The following is a 20605-nucleotide window of genomic DNA, read 5'->3' as shown; positions in this document are numbered from 1 at the left end:
ATGTTCATACAGCATCCTGCTCTTAAGCTATATAATGAAAAACAAATTTTCAAAAAATAGATGAATTACAGTTTATATCAAATATCTCAAAAGCTATACATACGAGAGCAATTTAACCTAGATTTTCGTTTATCTCGCACCAAAATACATATATTCTGAGACTTTTGCTCATATCCGAAGGGTACAATATTTTAGTACTTTTTCCATATATATAGTCGTGAAATTTAATGATTTTTTGCCATTTTCAAGTTTATTACTCTCATTTCTATTCAAACAATTCTAGGTTAATGCAAATTACAAGGTAGATAGAGAATTTTACGCTGAATTTAGTAGTGATATACCAATGTTCATACAGCATCCTGCTCTTAAGCTATATAATGAAAAACAAATTTTCAAAAAATAGATGAATTACAGTTTATATCAAATATCTCAAAAGCTATACATACGAGAGCAATTTAACCTAGATTTTCGTTTATCTCGCACCAAAATACATATATTCTGAGACTTTTGCTCATATCCGAAGGGTACAATATTTTAGTACTTTTTCCATGTATATAGTCGTGAAATTTAATGATTTTTTGCCATTTTCAAGTTTATTACTCTCATTTCTATTCAAAGAATTCTAGGTTAATGCAAATTACAAGGTAGATAGAGAATTTTACGCTGAATTTAGTAGTGATATACCTATGTTCATACAGCATCCTGCTCTTAAACTATATAATGAAAAACAAATTTTCAAAAAATAGATAGATTACAGTTTATATCAAATATCTCAAAAGCTATACATTCTAGAGCAATTTAACCTAGATTTTCGTTTATCTCACACCAAAATACATATATTCTGAGACTTTTGCTCATATCCGAAGGGTACAATATTTTAGTACCTTTTCCATATATATAGTCGTGAAATTTAATGATTTTTTGCCATTTTCAAGTTTATTACTCTCATTTCTATTCAAAGAATTCTAGGTTAATGCAAATTACAAGGTAGATAGAGAATTTTACGCTGAATTTAGTAGTGATATACCAATGTTCATACAGCACCCTGCTCTTAAGCTATATAATGAAAAACAAATTTTCAAAAAATAGATAGATTACAGTTTATATCAAATATCTTAAAAGCTATACATTCTAGAGCAATTTAACCTAGATTTTCGTTTATCTCGCACTAAAATACATATATTCTGAGACTTTTGCTCATATCCGAAGGGTACAATTTTTTAGTACTTTTTCCATATATATAGTCGTGAAATTTTAGGATTTTTTGCCATTTTCAAGTTTATTGCTCTCATTTCTATTCAAAGAATTCTAGGTTAATGCAAATTACAAGGTAGATAGATAATTTTGCGCTGAATTTAGTAGTGATATACCAATGTTCATACAGCATCCTGCTCTTAAGCTATATAATGAAAAACAAATTTTCAAAAAATAGATAGATTACAGTTTATATCAAATATCTCAAAAGCTATACATTCTAGAGCAATTTAACCTAGATTTTCGTTTATCTCACACCAAAATACATATATTCTGAGACTTTTGCTCATATCCGAAGGGTACAATATTTTAGTACTTTTTCCATATATATAGTCGTGAAATTTTAGGATTTTTTGCCATTTTCAAGTTTATTACTCTCATTTCTATTCAAAGAATTCTAGGTTAATGCAATTTACAAGGTAGATAGAGAATTTTACGCTGAATTTAGTAGTGATATACCAATGTTCATACAGCATCCTGCTCTTAAGCTATATAATGAAAAACAAATTTTCAAAAAATAGATAGATTACAGTTTATATCAAATATCTCAAAAGCTATACATTCTAGAGCAATTTAACCTAGATTTTCGTTTATCTCACACCAAAATACATATATTCTGAGACTTTTGCTCATATCCGAAGGGTACAATATTTTAGTACTTTTTCCATATATATAGTCGTGAAATTTTAGGATTTTTTGCCATTTTCAAGTTTATTACTCTCATTTCTATTCAAAGAATTCTAGGTTAATGCAATTTACAAGGTAGGTAGAGAATTTTACGCTGAATTTAGTAGTGATATACCAATGTTCATACAGCATCCTGCTCTTAAGCTATATAATGAAAAACAAATTTTCAAAAAATAGATAGATTACAGTTTATATCAAATATCTCAAAAGCTATATATTCTAGAGCAATTTAATCTAGATTTTCATTTATCTCGCACCAAAATACATATATTCTGAGACTTTTGCTCATATCCGAAGGGTACAATATTTTAGTACCTTTTCCATATATATAGTCGTGAAATTTAATGATTTTTTGCCATTTTCAAGTTTATTACTCTCATTTCTATTCAAAGAATTCTAGGTTAATGCAAATTACAAAGTAGATAGAGAATTTTACGCTGAATTTAGTAGTGATATACCAATGTTCATACAGCATCCTGCTCTTAAGCTATATAATGAAAAACAAATTTTCAAAAAATAGATAGATTACAGTTTATATCAAATATCTCAAAAGCTATATATTCTAGAGCAATTTAATCTAGATTTTCATTTATCTCGCACCAAAATACATATATTCTGAGACTTTTGCTCATATCCGAAGGGTACAATATTTTAGTACCTTTTCCATATATATAGTCGTGAAATTTAATGATTTTTTGCCATTTTCAAGTTTATTACTCTCATTTCTATTCAAAGAATTCTAGGTTAATGCAAATTACAAGGTAGATAGAGAATTTTACGCTGAATTTAGTAGTGATATACCTATGTTCATACAGCATCCTGCTCTTAAGCTATATGATGAAAAACAAATTTTTAAAAAATAGATGGATTGCAGTTTATATCAAATATCTCAAAAGCTATATATTCTAGAGCAATTTAACCTAGATTTTCGTTTATCTCGCACCAAAATACATAGATTCTGAGACTTTTGCTCATATCCGAAGGGTACAATTTTTTAGTACTTTTTCCATATATATAGTCGTGAAATTTTATGATTTTTTGCCATTTTTAAGTTTATTACTCTCATTTCTATTCAAAGAATTCTAGGTTAATGCAAATTACAAAGTAGATAGAGAATTTTACGCTGAATTTAGTAGTGATATACCAATGTTCATACAGCATCCTGCTCTTAAGCTATATAATGAAAAACAAATTTTCAAAAAATAGATGAATTACAGTTTATATCAAATATCTCAAAAGCTATACATACGAGAGCAATTTAACCTAGATTTTCGTTTATCTCGCACCAAAATACATATATTCTGAGACTTTTGCTCATATCCGAAGGGTACAATATTTTAGTACTTTTTCCATATATATAGTCGTGAAATTTAATGATTTTTTGCCATTTTCAAGTTTATTACTCTCATTTCTATTCAAACAATTCTAGGTTAATGCAAATTACAAGGTAGATAGAGAATTTTACGCTGAATTTAGTAGTGATATACCAATGTTCATACAGCATCCTGCTCTTAAGCTATATAATGAAAAACAAATTTTCAAAAAATAGATGAATTACAGTTTATATCAAATATCTCAAAAGCTATACATACGAGAGCAATTTAACCTAGATTTTCGTTTATCTCGCACCAAAATACATATATTCTGAGACTTTTGCTCATATCCGAAGGGTACAATATTTTAGTACCTTTTCCATATATATAGTCGTGAAATTTAATGATTTTTTGCCATTTTCAAGTTTATTACTCTCATTTCTATTCAAAGAATTCTAGGTTAATGCAAATTACAAGGTAGATAGAGAATTTTACGCTGAATTTAGTAGTGATATACCAATGTTCATACAGCATCCTGCTCTTAAGCTATATAATGAAAAACAAATTTTCAAAAAATAGATGGATTGCAGTTTATATCAAATATCTCAAAAGCTATATATTCTAGAGCAATTTAACCTAGATTTTCGTTTATCTCGCACCAAAATACATATATTCTGAGACTTTTGCTCATATCCGAAGGGTACAATATTTTAGTACTTTTTCCATGTATATAGTCGTGAAATTTAATGATTTTTTGCCATTTTCAAGTTTATTACTCTCATTTCTATTCAAAGAATTCTAGGTTAATGCAAATTACAAGGTAGATAGAGAATTTTACGCTGAATTTAGTAGTGATATACCTATGTTCATACAGCATCCTGCTCTTAAACTATATAATGAAAAACAAATTTTCAAAAAATAGATAGATTACAGTTTATATCAAATATCTCAAAAGCTATACATTCTAGAGCAATTTAACCTAGATTTTCGTTTATCTCACACCAAAATACATATATTCTGAGACTTTTGCTCATATCCGAAGGGTACAATATTTTAGTACCTTTTCCATATATATAGTCGTGAAATTTAATGATTTTTTGCCATTTTCAAGTTTATTACTCTCATTTCTATTCAAAGAATTCTAGGTTAATGCAAATTACAAGGTAGATAGAGAATTTTACGCTGAATTTAGTAGTGATATACCAATGTTCATACAGCATCCTGCTCTTAAGCTATATAATGAAAAACAAATTTTCAAAAAATAGATGAATTACAGTTTATATCAAATATCTCAAAAGCTATATATTCTAGAGCAATTTAACCTAGGTTTTCGTTTATCTCACACCAAAATACATATATTCTGAGACTTTTGCTCATATCCGAAGGGTACAATATTTTAGTACTTTTTCTATATATATAGTCGTGAAATTTAATGATTTTTTGCCATTTTCAAGTTTATTACTCTCATTTCTATTCAAAGAATTCTAGGTTAATGCAAATTACAAGGTAGATAGAGAATTTTACGCTGAATTTAGTAGTGATATACCTATGTTCATACAGCATCCTGCTCTTAAGCTATATGATGAAAAACAAATTTTTAAAAAATAGATGGATTGCAGTTTATATCAAATATCTCAAAAGCTATATATTCTAGAGCAATTTAACCTAGATTTTCGTTTATCTCGCACCAAAATACATAGATTCTGAGACTTTTGCTCATATCCGAAGGGTACAATTTTTTAGTACTTTTTCCATATATATAGTCGTGAAATTTTATGATTTTTTGCCATTTTCAAGTTTATTACTCTCATTTCTATTCAAAGAATTCTAGGTTAATGCAAATTACAAGGTAGATAGAGAATTTTACGCTGAATTTAGTAGTGATATACCAATGTTCATACAGCATCCTGCTCTTAAGCTATATAATGAAAAACAAATTTTCAAAAAATAGATGAATTACAGTTTATATCAAATATCTCAAAAGCTATACATACGAGAGCAATTTAACCTAGATTTTCGTTTATCTCGCACCAAAATACATATATTCTGAGACTTTTGCTCATATCCGAAGGGTACAATATTTTAGTACTTTTTCCATGTATATAGTCGTGAAATTTAATGATTTTTTGCCATTTTCAAGTTTATTACTCGCATTTCTATTCAAACAATTATAGGTTAATGCAAATTACAAGGTAGATAGAGAATTTTACGCTGAATTTAGTAGTGATATACCAATGTTCATACAGCATCCTGCTCTTAAGCTATATAATGAAAAACAAATTTTCAAAAAATAGATGAATTACAGTTTATATCAAATATCTCAAAAGCTATACATACGAGAGCAATTTAACCTAGATTTTCGTTTATCTCGCACCAAAATACATATATTCTGAGACTTTTGCTCATATCCGAAGGGTACAATATTTTAGTACTTTTTCCATATATATAGTCGTGAAATTTAATAATTTTTTGCCATTTTCAAGTTTATTACTCTCATTTCTATTCAAAGAATTCTAGGTTAATGCAAATTACAAGGTAGATAGAGAATTTTACGCTGAATTTAGTAGTGATATACCAATGTTCATACAGCATCCTGCTCTTAAACTATATAATGAAAAACAAATTTTCAAAAAATAGATAGATTACAGTTTATATCAAATATCTCAAAAGCTATACATTCTAGAGCAATTTAACCTAGATTTTCGTTTATCTCACACCAAAATACATATATTCTGAGACTTTTGCTCATATCCGAAGGGTACAATATTTTAGTACTATTTCCATATATATAGTCGTGAAATTTTAGGATTTTTTGCCATTTTCAAGTTTATTACTCTCATTTCTATTCAAAGAATTCTAGGTTAATGCAAATTACAAGGTAGATAGAGAATTTTACGCTGAATTTAGTAGTGATATACCTATGTTCATACAGCATCCTGCTCTTAAGCTATATAATGAAAAACAAATTTTCAAAAAATAGATGAATTACAGTTTATATCAAATATCTCAAAAGCTATATATTCTAGAGCAATTTAACCTAGGTTTTCGTTTATCTCACACCAAAATACATATATTCTGAGACTTTTGCTCATATCCGAAGGGTACAATATTTTAGTACTTTTTCTATATATATATTCGTGAAATTTAATGATTTTTTGCCATTTTCAAGTTTATTACTCTCATTTCTATTCAAAGAATTCTAGGTTAATGCAAATTACAAGGTAGATAGAGAATTTTACGCTGAATTTAGTAGTGATATACCAATGTTCATACAGCATCCTGCTCTTAAGCTATATAATGAAAAACAAATTTTCAAAAAATAGATGAATTACAGTTTATATCAAATATCTCAAAAGCTATATATTCTAGAGCAATTTAACCTAGGTTTTCGTTTATCTCACACCAAAATACATATATTCTGAGACTTTTGCTCATATCCGAAGGGTACAATATTTTAGTACTTTTTCTATATATATAGTCGTGAAATTTAATGATTTTTTGCCATTTTCAAGTTTATTACTCTCATTTCTATTCAAAGAATTCTAGGTTAATGCAAATTACAAGGTAGATAGAGAATTTTACGCTGAATTTAGTAGTGATATACCTATGTTCATACAGCATCATGCTCTTAAGCTATATGATGAAAAACAAATTTTTAAAAAATAGATGGATTGCAGTTTATATCAAATATCTCAAAAGCTATATATTCTAGAGCAATTTAACCTAGATTTTCGTTTATCTCGCACCAAAATACATAGATTCTGAGACTTTTGCTCATATCCGAAGGATACAATTTTTTAGTACTTTTTCCATATATATAGTCGTGAAATTTTATGATTTTTTGCCATTTTCAAATTTATTACTCTCATTTCTATTCAAAGAATTCTAGGTTAATGCAAATTACAAGGTAGATAGAGAATTTTACGCTGAATTTAGTAGTGATATACCAATGTTCATACAGCATCCTGCTCTTAAGCTATATAATGAAAAACAAATTTTTAAAAAATAGATGAATTACAGTTTATATCAAATATCTCAAAAGCTATACATACGAGAGCAATTTAACCTAGATTTTCGTTTATCTCGCACCAAAATACATATATTCTGAGACTTTTGCTCATATCCGAAGGGTACAATATTTTAGTACTTTTTCCATATATATAGTCGTGAAATTTAATAATTTTTTGCCATTTTCAAGTTTATTACTCTCATTTCTATTCAAAGAATTCTAGGTTAATGCAAATTACAAGGTAGATAGAGAATTTTACGCTGAATTTAGTAGTGATATACCAATGTTCATACAGCATCCTGCTCTTAAACTATATAATGAAAAACAAATTTTCAAAAAATAGATAGATTACAGTTTATATCAAATATCTCAAAAGCTATACATTCTAGAGCAATTTAACCTAGATTTTCGTTTATCTCACACCAAAATACATATATTCTGAGACTTTTGCTCATATCCGAAGGGTACAATATTTTAGTACTATTTCCATATATATAGTCGTGAAATTTTAGGATTTTTTGCCATTTTCAAGTTTATTACTCTCATTTCTATTCAAAGAATTCTAGGTTAATGCAAAGTACAAGGTAGATAGAGAATTTTACGCTGAATTTAGTAGTGATATACCTATGTTCATACAACATCCTGCTCTTAAGCTATATGATGAAAAACAAATTTTTAAAAAATAGATGGATTGCAGTTTATATCAAATATCTCAAAAGCTATATATTCTAGAGCAATTTAACCTAGATTTTCGTTTATCTCGCACCAAAATACATAGATTCTGAGACTTTTGCTCATATCCGAAGGGTACAATTTTTTAGTACTTTTTCCATATATATAGTCGTGAAATTTTATTTTTTTTGCCATTTTCAGGTTTATTACTCTCATTTCTATTCAAATAATTCTAGGTTAATGCAAATTACAAGGTAGATAGAGAATTTTACGCTGAATTTAGTAGTGATATACCAATGTTCATACAGCATCCTGCTCTTAAGCTATATAATGAAAAACAAATTTTCAAAAAATAGATAGATTACAGTTTATATCAAATATCTCAAAAACTATACATTCTAGAGCAATTTAACCTAGATTTTCGTTTATCTCGCACTAAAATACATATATTCTGAGACTTTTGCTCATATCCGAAGGGTACAATATTTTAGTACTTTTTCCATATATATAGTCGTGAAATTTAATGATTTTTTGCCATTTTCAAGTTTATTACTCTCATTTCTATTCAAAGAATTCTAGGTTAATGCAAATTACAAGGTAGATAGAGAATTTTACGCTGAATTTAGTAGTGATATACCAATGTTCATACAGCATCCTGCTCTTAAGCTATATAATGAAAAACAAGTTTTCAAAAAATAGATGGATTACAGTTTATAACAAATTTCTCAAAAGCTTTTATACCAGAGCAATTTAACATGGATTTTCGTTCCTTTCTCCACTTAATACATAATTTTTGAGAATTGTATATTGATCCAAGACGCAGAAAAAAAATTATACATTTTCCCTATACATAGTGGTGAAAATTTTTGAGTTTTTATAATTTTCAAGTTTTTCATTGTCATTTCTATTCTAATAATCTTAGGTAAATGAATATCTGTATAAAGAATTTTTATATAAAAAATAAATTATATTTATAAAGAATTTTACGTGGAATCGAATGGTAGTATAATGATTTTCATATAAAATTTAATTTTTAAGTTATACAATGAACAATTAATTTAAAAACAACGAGTAAATTTGCTTTAATATCCATATCTGAAAAACCACAAATTCTAGAACTGTTTACTGTGGGTTTTCACCTCAAAATACAAATGTTTTGGGGCTTTTTATCTTATATCCATGTCAATAAAATGGTGTTAAGTAAAATGAACCCAGACAGTTCTAAAAATAGATTACTTTTAATATGTTTTCTCCGATTAAACGAAGGGAAAAATCACTCAATGGCCTAAACGGAAAAATATATATCGAAAAGATACCGAGAATTGAATGAATCAAGGCAAGACGATCGTCGAATATTTGCTTTATTAAAACCCATCGTCAACAAATCGATTCCGGATCGAATGGCAATAACTAAAGAACGAAATCGCCAACACTACATCACGATATTCCATTTGTGTCTGTTCCTCTCGATCGTCTAGCTTCATTGTTCCCGATCCCGACAATGGATGGGAGGAAGGAGGCACGCCCTCAAGTCATAATAAAACCGAGAATGGAATGCCGCTCATTGTCTGTACTGGTTTTAGAGGCGCGCCATTTAATATACAATATATTAAGGAAGCCGACACCAAGTGGTCCTTGCAGTTTTCGCTGAAATCGAGGAAAGCACCGGTTTACGTAAGTTGTGTGTCGTTTGGCTCACGTTTCGATCGGCAAAGATGCCAGTTTTATAGTAATCAGCACTGTTTTTGTTTCGTTTCTTTCATAGCGCACCGTTTTCGTCTCATCATGACACTGTTATGTTTCGAAATGATCAGAAACGTAAGATTTTACACATTCCCGAAATATAAAAAACAACCCTTGCATTATTACTATTATACTCGTCAAAAATGTTTCTTGTTGTTCATTTTTAATATTCATTTTCATATTATACTGAAAGAAGTGTCATTTTGAATATGATCGATTACATTTGTTATTGAAAACTAATACTAATCACATTGTTTAAGTATTTAATTATTATAACCAGTGGGGAAAAGTCACTCTACCATTTTGATTGCCCGCTATCTTTTTAAGTAACTTCTAATTCAGTTTCACTTTAACCAATCATAATAAAGACAAATTGTAGCTACAATGACTAGTATGATATATATATATATATATATATATATTAATATTTAATTATTACATTGTATTACATATTAGTCATTGTAGCTACAATTTGTCTTTATTATAACTTAAATCTAGGTATATAAGTAGGAGAACCTATCGGCCCTATCTCAGAATCTGGTGAAATAAAGTTTATACATGCCACTGCTGTATTTTTTATTATATGCACCTCAATACACAACACTACACAATATCAGATGGTTTGATTCTTTTGAGCATGTGTCCTGCTCTGGTGGTATCCAAAAGTTGCAATACTTCAATATTCTCATGAGAATGGAGTCTTTCCTCATGCCCCCTTGCAATTTCCTTCTCAGGACTTTCTTCTGAAAAATGTGTATTTGGTTTATGTTACTCTTTGCAGAACATCAGTATAATTGAACTCCGTATGCCCATATAGGTTTCAGTATTTGCTTATATAATAGCAATTTATTACGTACTGATAATTGTGATTTTCTTCCAATTAGCCAATACATTTTCCTATATTTGAATTCTAGTTTTTTTCTTTTCTTCTTTATATGTTCCTTCCAGGGAAGTTTTGCATAGAGATTCATTCCGGAATATTTAGCTACATGTTGCTACATGGAATGACAGTATTACTTAACGGTATTGATGCTTGTACGGTCTGATTGTAGGTGAACTGCACATGCACAACTATACTTTCGTTAATTTTTATTTTCCAAGCTTGCGTCCAATTATTTATATTGTCACTTGCCTATTGTAATTTTCGTGAGGCTTCTTCACTATAGTCTCCGAGAGCTATAATCGCAGTATCATCAGCAAATGTAGCCACCGTAATATTCTTCATTGGTGGTATATCACAAGTGTAGAGTAGATACATCATTGGCCCCAGTACACTTCCTTGTGATGCACCTAGCTTCTTTTATTGTAGAGTAAGCTTCTTCTTGTTTAACTCTACATTCTACACTAAACATTCGGGCTATAATTTACGATTTTAGTAGTTCGGAATGTTGTTTTGGTAACATTTTCTGTAGTTTATGAACAAGGCCTTCATGCCAAACTTTATCGATGGCTTGTGCCACATCTAAGAATATAGATGAGCATACTTTTTACTTTCGTAGTCTTTTTCAATAACACCTGTTATTCTGTAGACCTTGCTAATTGTTAAATGCTTCTTAATAAACCCAAACTGGTGTGTTGGTATTAGGTTTTTTCTCTCTATGATCGGTTTTATTATTTTCAACAGGTTTTTTTAAAGCTTAGATATTACTGGCAGCAGTGATACTGTCTATAGGCTTTTATTTCGTTTGGCTTTTTGATATATCATTGAAATATTTTATTAAGTTTCAAGAACAATATGAAGTTGCAACAAAGTTATCGTTGACGCACGCAGTATACAGCAGTCCCGATAAGAGCGTACCCACTGTACAATACTTAAAATTCATTCATCATCCTAATCTCATCCCACGCGCTCCTTTCCCAAGATTGATTTCCATTAAAAATACGGTCTATTTCCCGTAAGGGTCCCGATTTGTTCCCGGAATAATGAGATCAGTTGCAAATACTTCGTCGAAAAAAATGCCGGCCTAAAACAAAAGCCGACACAGAGGGAAAAAACGGAACGGAGGCACGAATAATGATGGTTCTGCTACGTAACCTCTTGGCCCCCTCCACCTCCGCCACCGCCGCCTCCACCTTCGGGCGTTTCCTCAGTTTTTCGGATTATCATATTAAAATCAATTTAGGGGCGTCTCGATTGAGGTTTCTGGTGAGGAAATATGTTCCCGTTTTATCGGCTGGCCGGAGGGGAACGGATCGGGAGACGTATGATAATTCGGATTATTTGATTTGTCTAAGTGGGAAGTTGTATACTGGTGGAGATTTTATGGAGCGGTGAGGCTGAGAGTTGTGTAAGATTATATCTGAGTAAAGACGAGGAAAATTGTTTTAAAAAATAGTTTTGTTTTCTCTTGCAAAGTGATAGCTTCTCTGCCACAAAAGATCAGTATTAATATTGGTTGTTAAATATTTCTAGGTGCATTTTATATCAGCATATATATATCAGCATATATATATCAGCAAAGATGCCAGTTGCATCGTAATCAGCACTGTTTTTGTTTCGTTTCTTTCATAGCGCACCGTTTTCGTCTCATCATGACACTGTTATGTTTCGAAATAATCAGAAACGTAAGATTTTACACATTCCCGAAATATAAAAAACAACCCTTGCATTATTACTATTATACTCGTCAAAAATGTTTCTTGTTGTTCATTTTTCATATTCATTTTCATATTATACTGAAAGAAGTGTAATTTTGAATGTGATCGATTACATTTGTTATTGAAAACTAATACTAATCACATTGTTTAAGTATTTAATTAATATAACCAGTGGGGAAAAGTCCCTCTACCATTTTGATTGCCCGCTATCTTGGTTATGTAACTTCTAACTCAATTTCACTTTAACCAATTATATATATATATATATATATATATATATATATATATATATATATATATATATATATATATATACGGATCGGGAGACGTATGATAATTCGGATTATTTGATTTGTCTAAGTAGAAAGTTGTATACTGTTGGAGATTTTATGGAGCGGTGAGGCTGAGAGTTGCGTAAGAGTATGTCTGAGTAAAGGTTGGGTTCGTTTTATGCCAGTGCGTTGCATAAAAGAATTTTTCATTGATTGATTTACTTTTATAAATCTTCTATATACATAAAAGTGAATTGATGTTCGTTAGTCTCGCTAAAACTCGAGAGCGGATGGACAGATTTGGCTAATTCTAGTTCTGAACTATTCGTGGATGTCCAGGGATGGTTTGTATCGCAGGAAATGATAAAATAATGCGAGGAAAATTGTTTTAAAAAATAGTTTTGTTTTCTCTTGGAAAGTGATAGCTTCACTACCACAAATGATCAGTATTAATATTGGTTGTTAAATATTTCTAGGTACATTTTCACATACTTTGAATACTTTAAGATAATCCCATAAGATAAAACTTATAGCAATTAAATCGTTACTATAGAAATGTTTAATGACTGGTTTTCGAAGTCAAAACTCTGATTGGCCTACTTTTCTTTCATCTACTGAATCAGTTCTATATATTTAGACAAAAGGCATGCAATGATGACTGTACATTCAAAGACTTGGCTGCGTCTGAATTTGAAATATTCTGATAACCATGAACAAACGAATTAAGAATATTCACGGTTTTGATGACTCTAGCCGTCTGGATTTTGGTTTTAACACTATTGTTCTAGATTCACTCACTTTTTGTGTATCTGCAATGTGTAATAATTCTATTACAACCCATTGTACTCCCCAAACTATATTCCCATTTTTCCAAAATTCGTCCTTCGAGGCCACAATTCTTCGTACCAATGTTAACACTCAATGTCTTGGTCTGCATTCTAGTTCAGTGTTGTACAAAAGTTGCAGCATTTCAATGTTAACATGGGTATGGAATCTCTATTACAGCTGGAATCCGAAGGTCTAGGTATACATATTTTTCCTGTGGAATCTAGGTACTTTATACTACACTCGGGACTTCATTCTGTAATACTTGTATTATGCTGATGTTATTTCTCGCAAAACATCCGCATAACAGAATTCCATAAGTCCATATAGGTTTTAATATTTGCTTGTACAGTAGCAACTTAAACTGCTCTCTTACGTAACTGACCAATCTTTGAAAGGAATTGAGTGAAGCCTGCAAGATGCCCTCTCTGCGCAAAACTATTAATGTTGTAAAAATGGCTACAAAGGAAGCTCGTCGAAATTGGTTGATTGGTGAAAAGTTTAGAAGCTCTACAACGACCGAATCATTAGTGTTTGAAATGAAAATAAATAAATATTCTGAAAAAAAATCCAAATTAACTTTTACCCAACCCATTATTACCGAATTAACATAAAGTAGTTCAAAGACGTTGGCAAACATCAGTCCCGAAAACTAAAGAGGTGCCCGAAAAAGAAAAGAGAGCGACGGGCCCGAAAGGTCTCCTTTAAAAAGATTTATACAAGTACATCCGGGGGGAAAGGGCCGGACGGTATTTCATCCGAAACAGAGGGAGATCTTGAATATTATAATCGTATTTTTTTAAAGTACGTCTTAAAACGCTTAGTCAGATAAAATATGAACGTAATAATTTTTATTCGGGATGATGTCACGCCCATCCTGCCCGCCACCTGCTCAGGTTATCGGTCCGTAATCTTCCACAAATCCTGGCCTTTTGAGCATATTTCATTTTAAAATTGTTTGAGTACGCGCATTATGTCACAATAGACCCTGCGAGTTGTTAAAGGTTGTCATCGTATTAATTTATTTGTCAATATTTACAGCTTTGACTTCCATTGACTGAATTCTGGGTATTTTCGCTTCAGAAGTAAGAAAAACTAACACGCAGTAAAGTCTGGTGAATACGGTGGTTGATTGATAACATTTAATGTATTTTTGTCACGAATTCCTAGATGCCATTAGTGCTTCAGAGTCTCAAATACCAATCCTTGTGGTACTCTATTTCTTCAGTATCATTTAGAGGTTCAAAGATTCTTAACCAAGTTTCTCCACCAAAATGGCCTGACCAATCAGTAAATGGCCAAAAAAATCGTTATCCCACATATACACCAGTTATGGATAGAAGGTGTACATTATCAGATAGAAATGGTATTTTTGTAACATTGTTATGTTGAAAATACTCTTCATCCAATAATATGTTGAAAACCAGTAAAAACGTAAGTGTCTTTCAGGAAAATAGAGATTCCAAAACCCCTATCTTAGTCCTTGGCGTAATAATACTTACGTAATAACACTGTCATTATTCTTTTAAATGCACCTCATTACACTATACAAGGTCAAATTATGGTGTTGTCCAAGAGTTGTACTACTTCGATATTCACATGAGAATCGAGCCTGTGAATTATTTATATGGTCACTTTCCTGTTGTAATTTTCGTGTGGCTTCTTCGTTATTAAGCCTCCATATAACACGGTTTTCTTCAATTTTTAAGTACTCTCTGGAAAGAATCATGCCTGGGATAATGTCCAAACAATATTTAAACTTTTTACTTCGTTCCTGCAAATCCTTCTCATTATTATAAGTAGATTTAGAGCCTCATCATCATCATCATCACCATCAGTTCAATAACACAAAATAAACAAATTATTTTATACCAATAATTTGTTATTCAGGTATATATATTAAGCGTGGACGATATGGTATCCATCAACGTTCAGCCCCAGCACAAATGGGAATTTCAAATTTATAAAATCAACTTCTTAATGAGACAAACGTACACGACCGACGACACCAAGCAGTTGTCGGTAAAACAGAGACGCTGCGTGTTCCAAGACGAATATCGACTAAAAGGTGAGTAGTATCGAGAAGATTGATGGTGTGCATTTGCTCGAGCGTTTCAATATTATTCGTTGCGTTTTCCTGCGATTTTCATCAATCCACGTTTAGGGGAAAGAACGAATTTATGGGACGGATGGGGAAAAAAGACCGTTTAATCTATCGCAGTCATGAAAATTGAAAGTTTAAAGTTGATTAAGGCAATTTTGTTAATAAATAGTAATAAAATTTGATAGAATTATGTATTTTGATATGTCCTTCATTACTTGTTGTGAAAAGATATTTAAAAAACTAAATAATGAGTGATAAAGTACCTGTAAATAATTGTGCATTATGAACACCCAAATTATGAACGAAATTTAGAGAGTCTCTTTTTGTCTCATAGTTTCCCAGACTTTACGCAATAGTCAAATTTTATAAATGATGTATTACATACACATACAAATTATGAACAACATTTTGAATGTTCCTTATTTGTTTGGTTTCAGTTCATAACGTGTACACTTATTCTGCTTGTACCATACAATGTAGGATGGAAAATGCGAAGAAAATATGCGGTTGCATACCCTATTTCTACAAAACACTCGAGGATTTTCCGTATTGCACGGTGCAAGAGTTGCAGTGCATTGCCAAACATTTTGAAGATATCAAACAGCTGGACACTTGCAACTGTCAATTAGGTTGTGATAATATAATTTATGAAGTGGAAGGTCAATATGCTGAAACGTATGTACTATATTCCTTGTTTAATTTTTCACCATTTTGCATATTACAGTCTTTAAAATGCACCTTTCAGTTCAATTATGACTATTTTAAATTCCTATAACAATTTTGAGAGTAATATATAGAGCAGGTATCAGAAAAGTTCGACCCCTTCAAGTAATACAGAAATATAGAGAAATGTCAACCTAATATATTTATTGTGTTACCTATACATGAGTATTGAGTAATCCGCCCTTAATTTTTTTAAACAGAATAGATAACACTGTTGATGATATGGAGATTGGCTTTGCCGTATGGCCAATGCTTCGATACAAACGACAAGTCTTATTCGGATGGGTGGACCTATTGGGCAAGTGATAACACTAACAATGAACATTACCATGTTTTTATTGATCCCTCCGGATATTTTAGTATCTTTTGGAGGAATAGCCGGTTTATTCCTAGGTTTCAGTATTCTCTCTATGGTAGAAATCATCTATTACTTCGTTATACGATCCTGCATAGCCGCCGTGTTAGAGAGAGTGAAATTAGACAGGTTCCAACGCTCTATTTAAATACGAAGGGAGCCTTTTATATTTCGGTTTTCGCCAATTAAGCATGTAATTTATTACTAAAATGGCAAAATACTGAAATATAAAAATCACCCGTTGTAATATATAGTACTAATCATTAATTAATATAGGATACGACTAGAGAACGAGCTGAAACCTTTGCCAGACTATGATTTAAGTCTGTTGCCATACATATTTTCCGATCCATTACCTGGTGGTGGCTTGGACGTAATAGCGAGGAAGTACGCTAAACAGTTGAGAAAGACCGTAATAAATACAGCGAGATACTGAGATTATGTACAGTAATAAAGATTTTTCTAGAATCAACGAAGAAAGGATAAAAATATGGAGACATGGGCGATCCATACTAATTTGTTTCCGCCATTTGGTATAGAGTTTATCAATTAAAATAACGTCAGTATAAATACGTTAATATATTGTATTTCAATGTGACTGAATTGATAAATGGTTTAATACTTCTATCTAGCTTTATTTTAACTTTTGGCACACCTTATTCCCTTCTCTCCTATTTTTAGTTATCTCCTTTATCTTTTTGTTTTTGTTTTTATCTGTAAGATACTACCTGACACTTATTGAACCCATATGTGCTTATCTATATTTCCAGCTACCACCATCGTTATTGGTTTCTTGTTTCTTTTCTCAATTATTTGTTTAATTTGCATTCGTCAATTCTTTGGTCTCTTGATTTATTTCCTCTAGTATTATATTCCCTAGTCCCTAGTTTATCCCTGATAATCCATGAATGGCAAATCAAAACTGCATAGTAGAAATCTTTTTGATTTTTCTCTGATCCAGCTTATTAAAATAGTTATTTGTATTAAATTAAAAAAAAAACAATTAACATAATACCTCGGAAATTACACATTATACACATATATATTCAACAAAAAGTCAAAAAACGAAATCCGAAGCTGAACGAAATTGTTTTCCTATTACAAACTGATACTACAGCATCAATATTTCGAGCCAAATGAAATATATGGAAATTTATATTAATCTTTCAGCCTCTCGCGCGTATAAACGTTACATATTTGTTATATTGAAAAATATATTTATTTACTTTGTGAACCGAAAAAGCCATTGTATTTTTTCGTATAGGCTATAATTAAAAAAAATCATTCTTTCGTTAACAGGAACTAACAAAACAAAACGACTGATAGGTTTGTGATTGCAAAATATTTATATATTTTTTATAGTTTTTCTTTATAGTGTTTTTGTTTAATTGGTATGTCAACGTTTATAGCCTACAGTGGCCATATTTTTTGAAAGAAATTAGTTTAAACTGTTGTTAGTTTTTCAGACGCTATAACTATTTTCAAAATATCAAATGGCGAATTAAAGAATTGAACAGTATATACGAATACTTTGAGAATACATCTGAGAGATATCAAATTTTATTTATTTTATATTATATCATGTATATAGTCGTAAAAATTTGCAATATTTTATAATATTCACATTTTTGTCTCTCATTTGTCTTCAAATGATCTCCAGTTAATGAAAACTTCAGAGATGATAAAGAATTTAACGGCGAATTTAATGGTAGTGTAACAAATTTTGAACGGCATTATGGTTTTAAGTAATATGGTGGAAAGTATATTTTGAACAAATGGCCAAATTTGTATTTATATAATATAACTTTCAAGAAATAAATTCTACGAAATTTAAAAAGTATTTTCGTATTTTTTATTTCAAAATACATATATTCTTAGAGTTTCATCTTTATCTGACAGAAACACAATTTTTCCACTTTTTAGAATAATACTTATTTCATTAAATCAAACGGTAGTAGAATAAATTTTATATAAACTTTAGTTTTTGCTTCTTATAAAATACCTAACTAATACATGTCAAGCACTTTGACTCCAGAAACCAGCCATCACTTAAATTATGAAAACCAATCTGGAAACTCAGTAAGGTTTGATATGTTCCGACAATATTCTGATTCAAAAAAGTTTCAAATTCTCGCTTGACCATTTCAATGACTTTTTAACCTACTGCAGATGCAGTTGTTGCGCTGAATCTTTATTACAATACGTTATTTAAGTAAGTTACTATTAATTAAAGTTATTTATGTATTTTATTTACTATATTTTTGTTTCAGAACGCATAAACTTGGGAAGGAATCTATATTATTCCAATCAAATACCAACATTGTTAATATTATTATCTGTACTATTACCTGTAAAAAATAATTAATTAATATTCCAATAAATATATAGGTATTACGGTTTATCGAACACGTAAAGGTATGCATTATCAAATTAATTCATATTACATTTCATAACTGATAATTCAAATACATTGAGTATTCTATAGAAAGGATGCAGACCTAAAAAAATCTATTTAAATAATAATATATTTCATCTATATTTTTATTAGGATACGACCTTAATGTATGAAAACAGTATACACTTTAATAAATAACATTACTTCTATTACTACTAACTTTGTACTATTATAAAAATATATATTACAGTATACAAAAAATAGGCAAATAAATATCCTTTTTTGTTGTATTTTAGGATCTCGACAAACGTTTATTTACTCCATTATTAGTATGACAAAACATATTGAAAGATACGATCTATGATCCATATCACTACTAAAAATATCCCGGGCTATCTCTCCACCGCAATGCCCTGTACAAAAATGATTTAACCGTAAAAATCTAAGTAATAATAGTTATCACACAAAATATTAGGAACAGTATAAGTTATATATACAAATATTATTTCGAATTCCTACACAAATATACAGTATTACGGTCCAAAAAGAAAAAAATGTATCAAAAACAAAACGTGGTTCTTCTTTTCAGTCCCGCTACTGCTGCGGGACAGCTCGACCCTCCACCAGGGCTGGATCCACCACATTTCCCTTCCCTTCTACCGAACAAGAAAAGTACACGTTTCGAATAGCTCGCTTCATCATCAGACGGACAGCATCATTTGTCCGTGGCGTTGGGGTTCGTGTAGCTGAAGCCCTGGAACTGGGTCTGGTCCATCGACTGGAGGATGGGGCCTTCGATGGGAGTGAGTTTCGCCTTTTCGGTGGTGAAGGTCTTGTCGAAGTATTGAGTGTCCAACGGATGTTGCTGTAATAAAGAAAATATTAAATTGTAGAGGGTACAAATTGTGCTTTATATTTATGTCATTTTACTAAAATATAAACAATATATTACAGTGCATAACTTTTAGTTCAGCTAGGAGTTATCCAAACAGACACTTTCCAATGTTTGTAGCAAAATATAGCTATTAAAAATCTACCTCCAACAGACCTGCAGAGTATTTTTAATATAAATACTAAATAATATAAGGTAAATAAACTAAAAGCACATAACCACTCAAAACCAGCATGAAGAATTACTATCAATAATATATAAATATATAATCCTCTGATAAGCAATAGTGTTGAAACACTTATTGAGTAAATTAAATAAAAGGTCAATCATACATCTAAGAATTATGAAACTATTGTTGGAAAAAAATTACTAAATTTAAAATTATTTTTAAATGAATGTGGTGATTTCGAGACAATATAACCAAGATATTACTGTTCTTGTGCTCTATTTGTAATCCTCCAATGAGCTAAAGAGTTGAGAAACTTAATGCTTTATCGACAAAACACAGAAAAATAATCAACCTGGAATAAAATATTCAAGCTAATTAGATTAACTCTCATTTTTCCACTTCATAACTTAAAATCAGAAGACAACTATAATAATAATCAAGGCAAGATTAATGTATTTTAAAACAATGAAATAAAAGGTCAATCATAATTCTATAATATATATACTCAAGTAAGATAAATATAATATTAATACTCAAGACAAGATTAACGTATTTTAATACAATGAAATAAAAGGTCAATCATACTTCAAGGAA

At 30.3% G+C, this 20605-nt stretch overlaps 2 protein-coding genes across 16 annotated transcripts in view; one reads left to right on the top strand and one right to left on the bottom strand.

Annotated features, from left to right (window-relative positions):
* The first annotated feature begins 9261 nt into the window (after positions 1-9261).
* On the top strand, positions 9262-17164 carry ppk23 (amiloride-sensitive sodium channel pickpocket 23). The gene is made up of 8 exons (XM_076410020.1): positions 9262-9282; positions 9352-9609; positions 15264-15441; positions 15915-16152; positions 16401-16498; positions 16561-16684; positions 16832-16967; positions 17022-17164. Exons 1-8 carry the CDS (start codon positions 9262-9264, stop codon positions 17106-17108), a joined length of 1140 nt encoding a protein of 379 aa, XP_076266135.1. The 3' UTR covers positions 17109-17164.
* Positions 17165-19063: 1899 nt separating this feature from the next.
* Positions 19064-20605, bottom strand: part of Pkcdelta (Protein kinase C delta) — a 77751-nt gene continuing 76209 nt past the window's right edge. For all 15 annotated transcript variants that reach the window (XM_076410440.1, XM_076410441.1, XM_076410442.1 and 12 more), the window contains one exon: positions 19064-19815. In XM_076410440.1, the coding sequence (XP_076266555.1) occupies positions 19666-19815 (150 nt within the window). In that variant the 3' untranslated portion in view covers positions 19064-19665. The remainder of the gene's footprint in view (positions 19816-20605) is intronic.

This window comes from Rhynchophorus ferrugineus, unplaced genomic scaffold, assembly GCF_030347505.1.
Source record: "Rhynchophorus ferrugineus isolate W39M unplaced genomic scaffold, kcgeb_rfMv2 rfM7, whole genome shotgun sequence".
Lineage (NCBI taxonomy): Eukaryota > Metazoa > Arthropoda > Insecta > Coleoptera > Curculionidae > Rhynchophorus > Rhynchophorus ferrugineus.
Note: the sequence above shows the minus strand (reverse complement) of the source record. Positions and strands in the feature narration are given on the sequence as shown.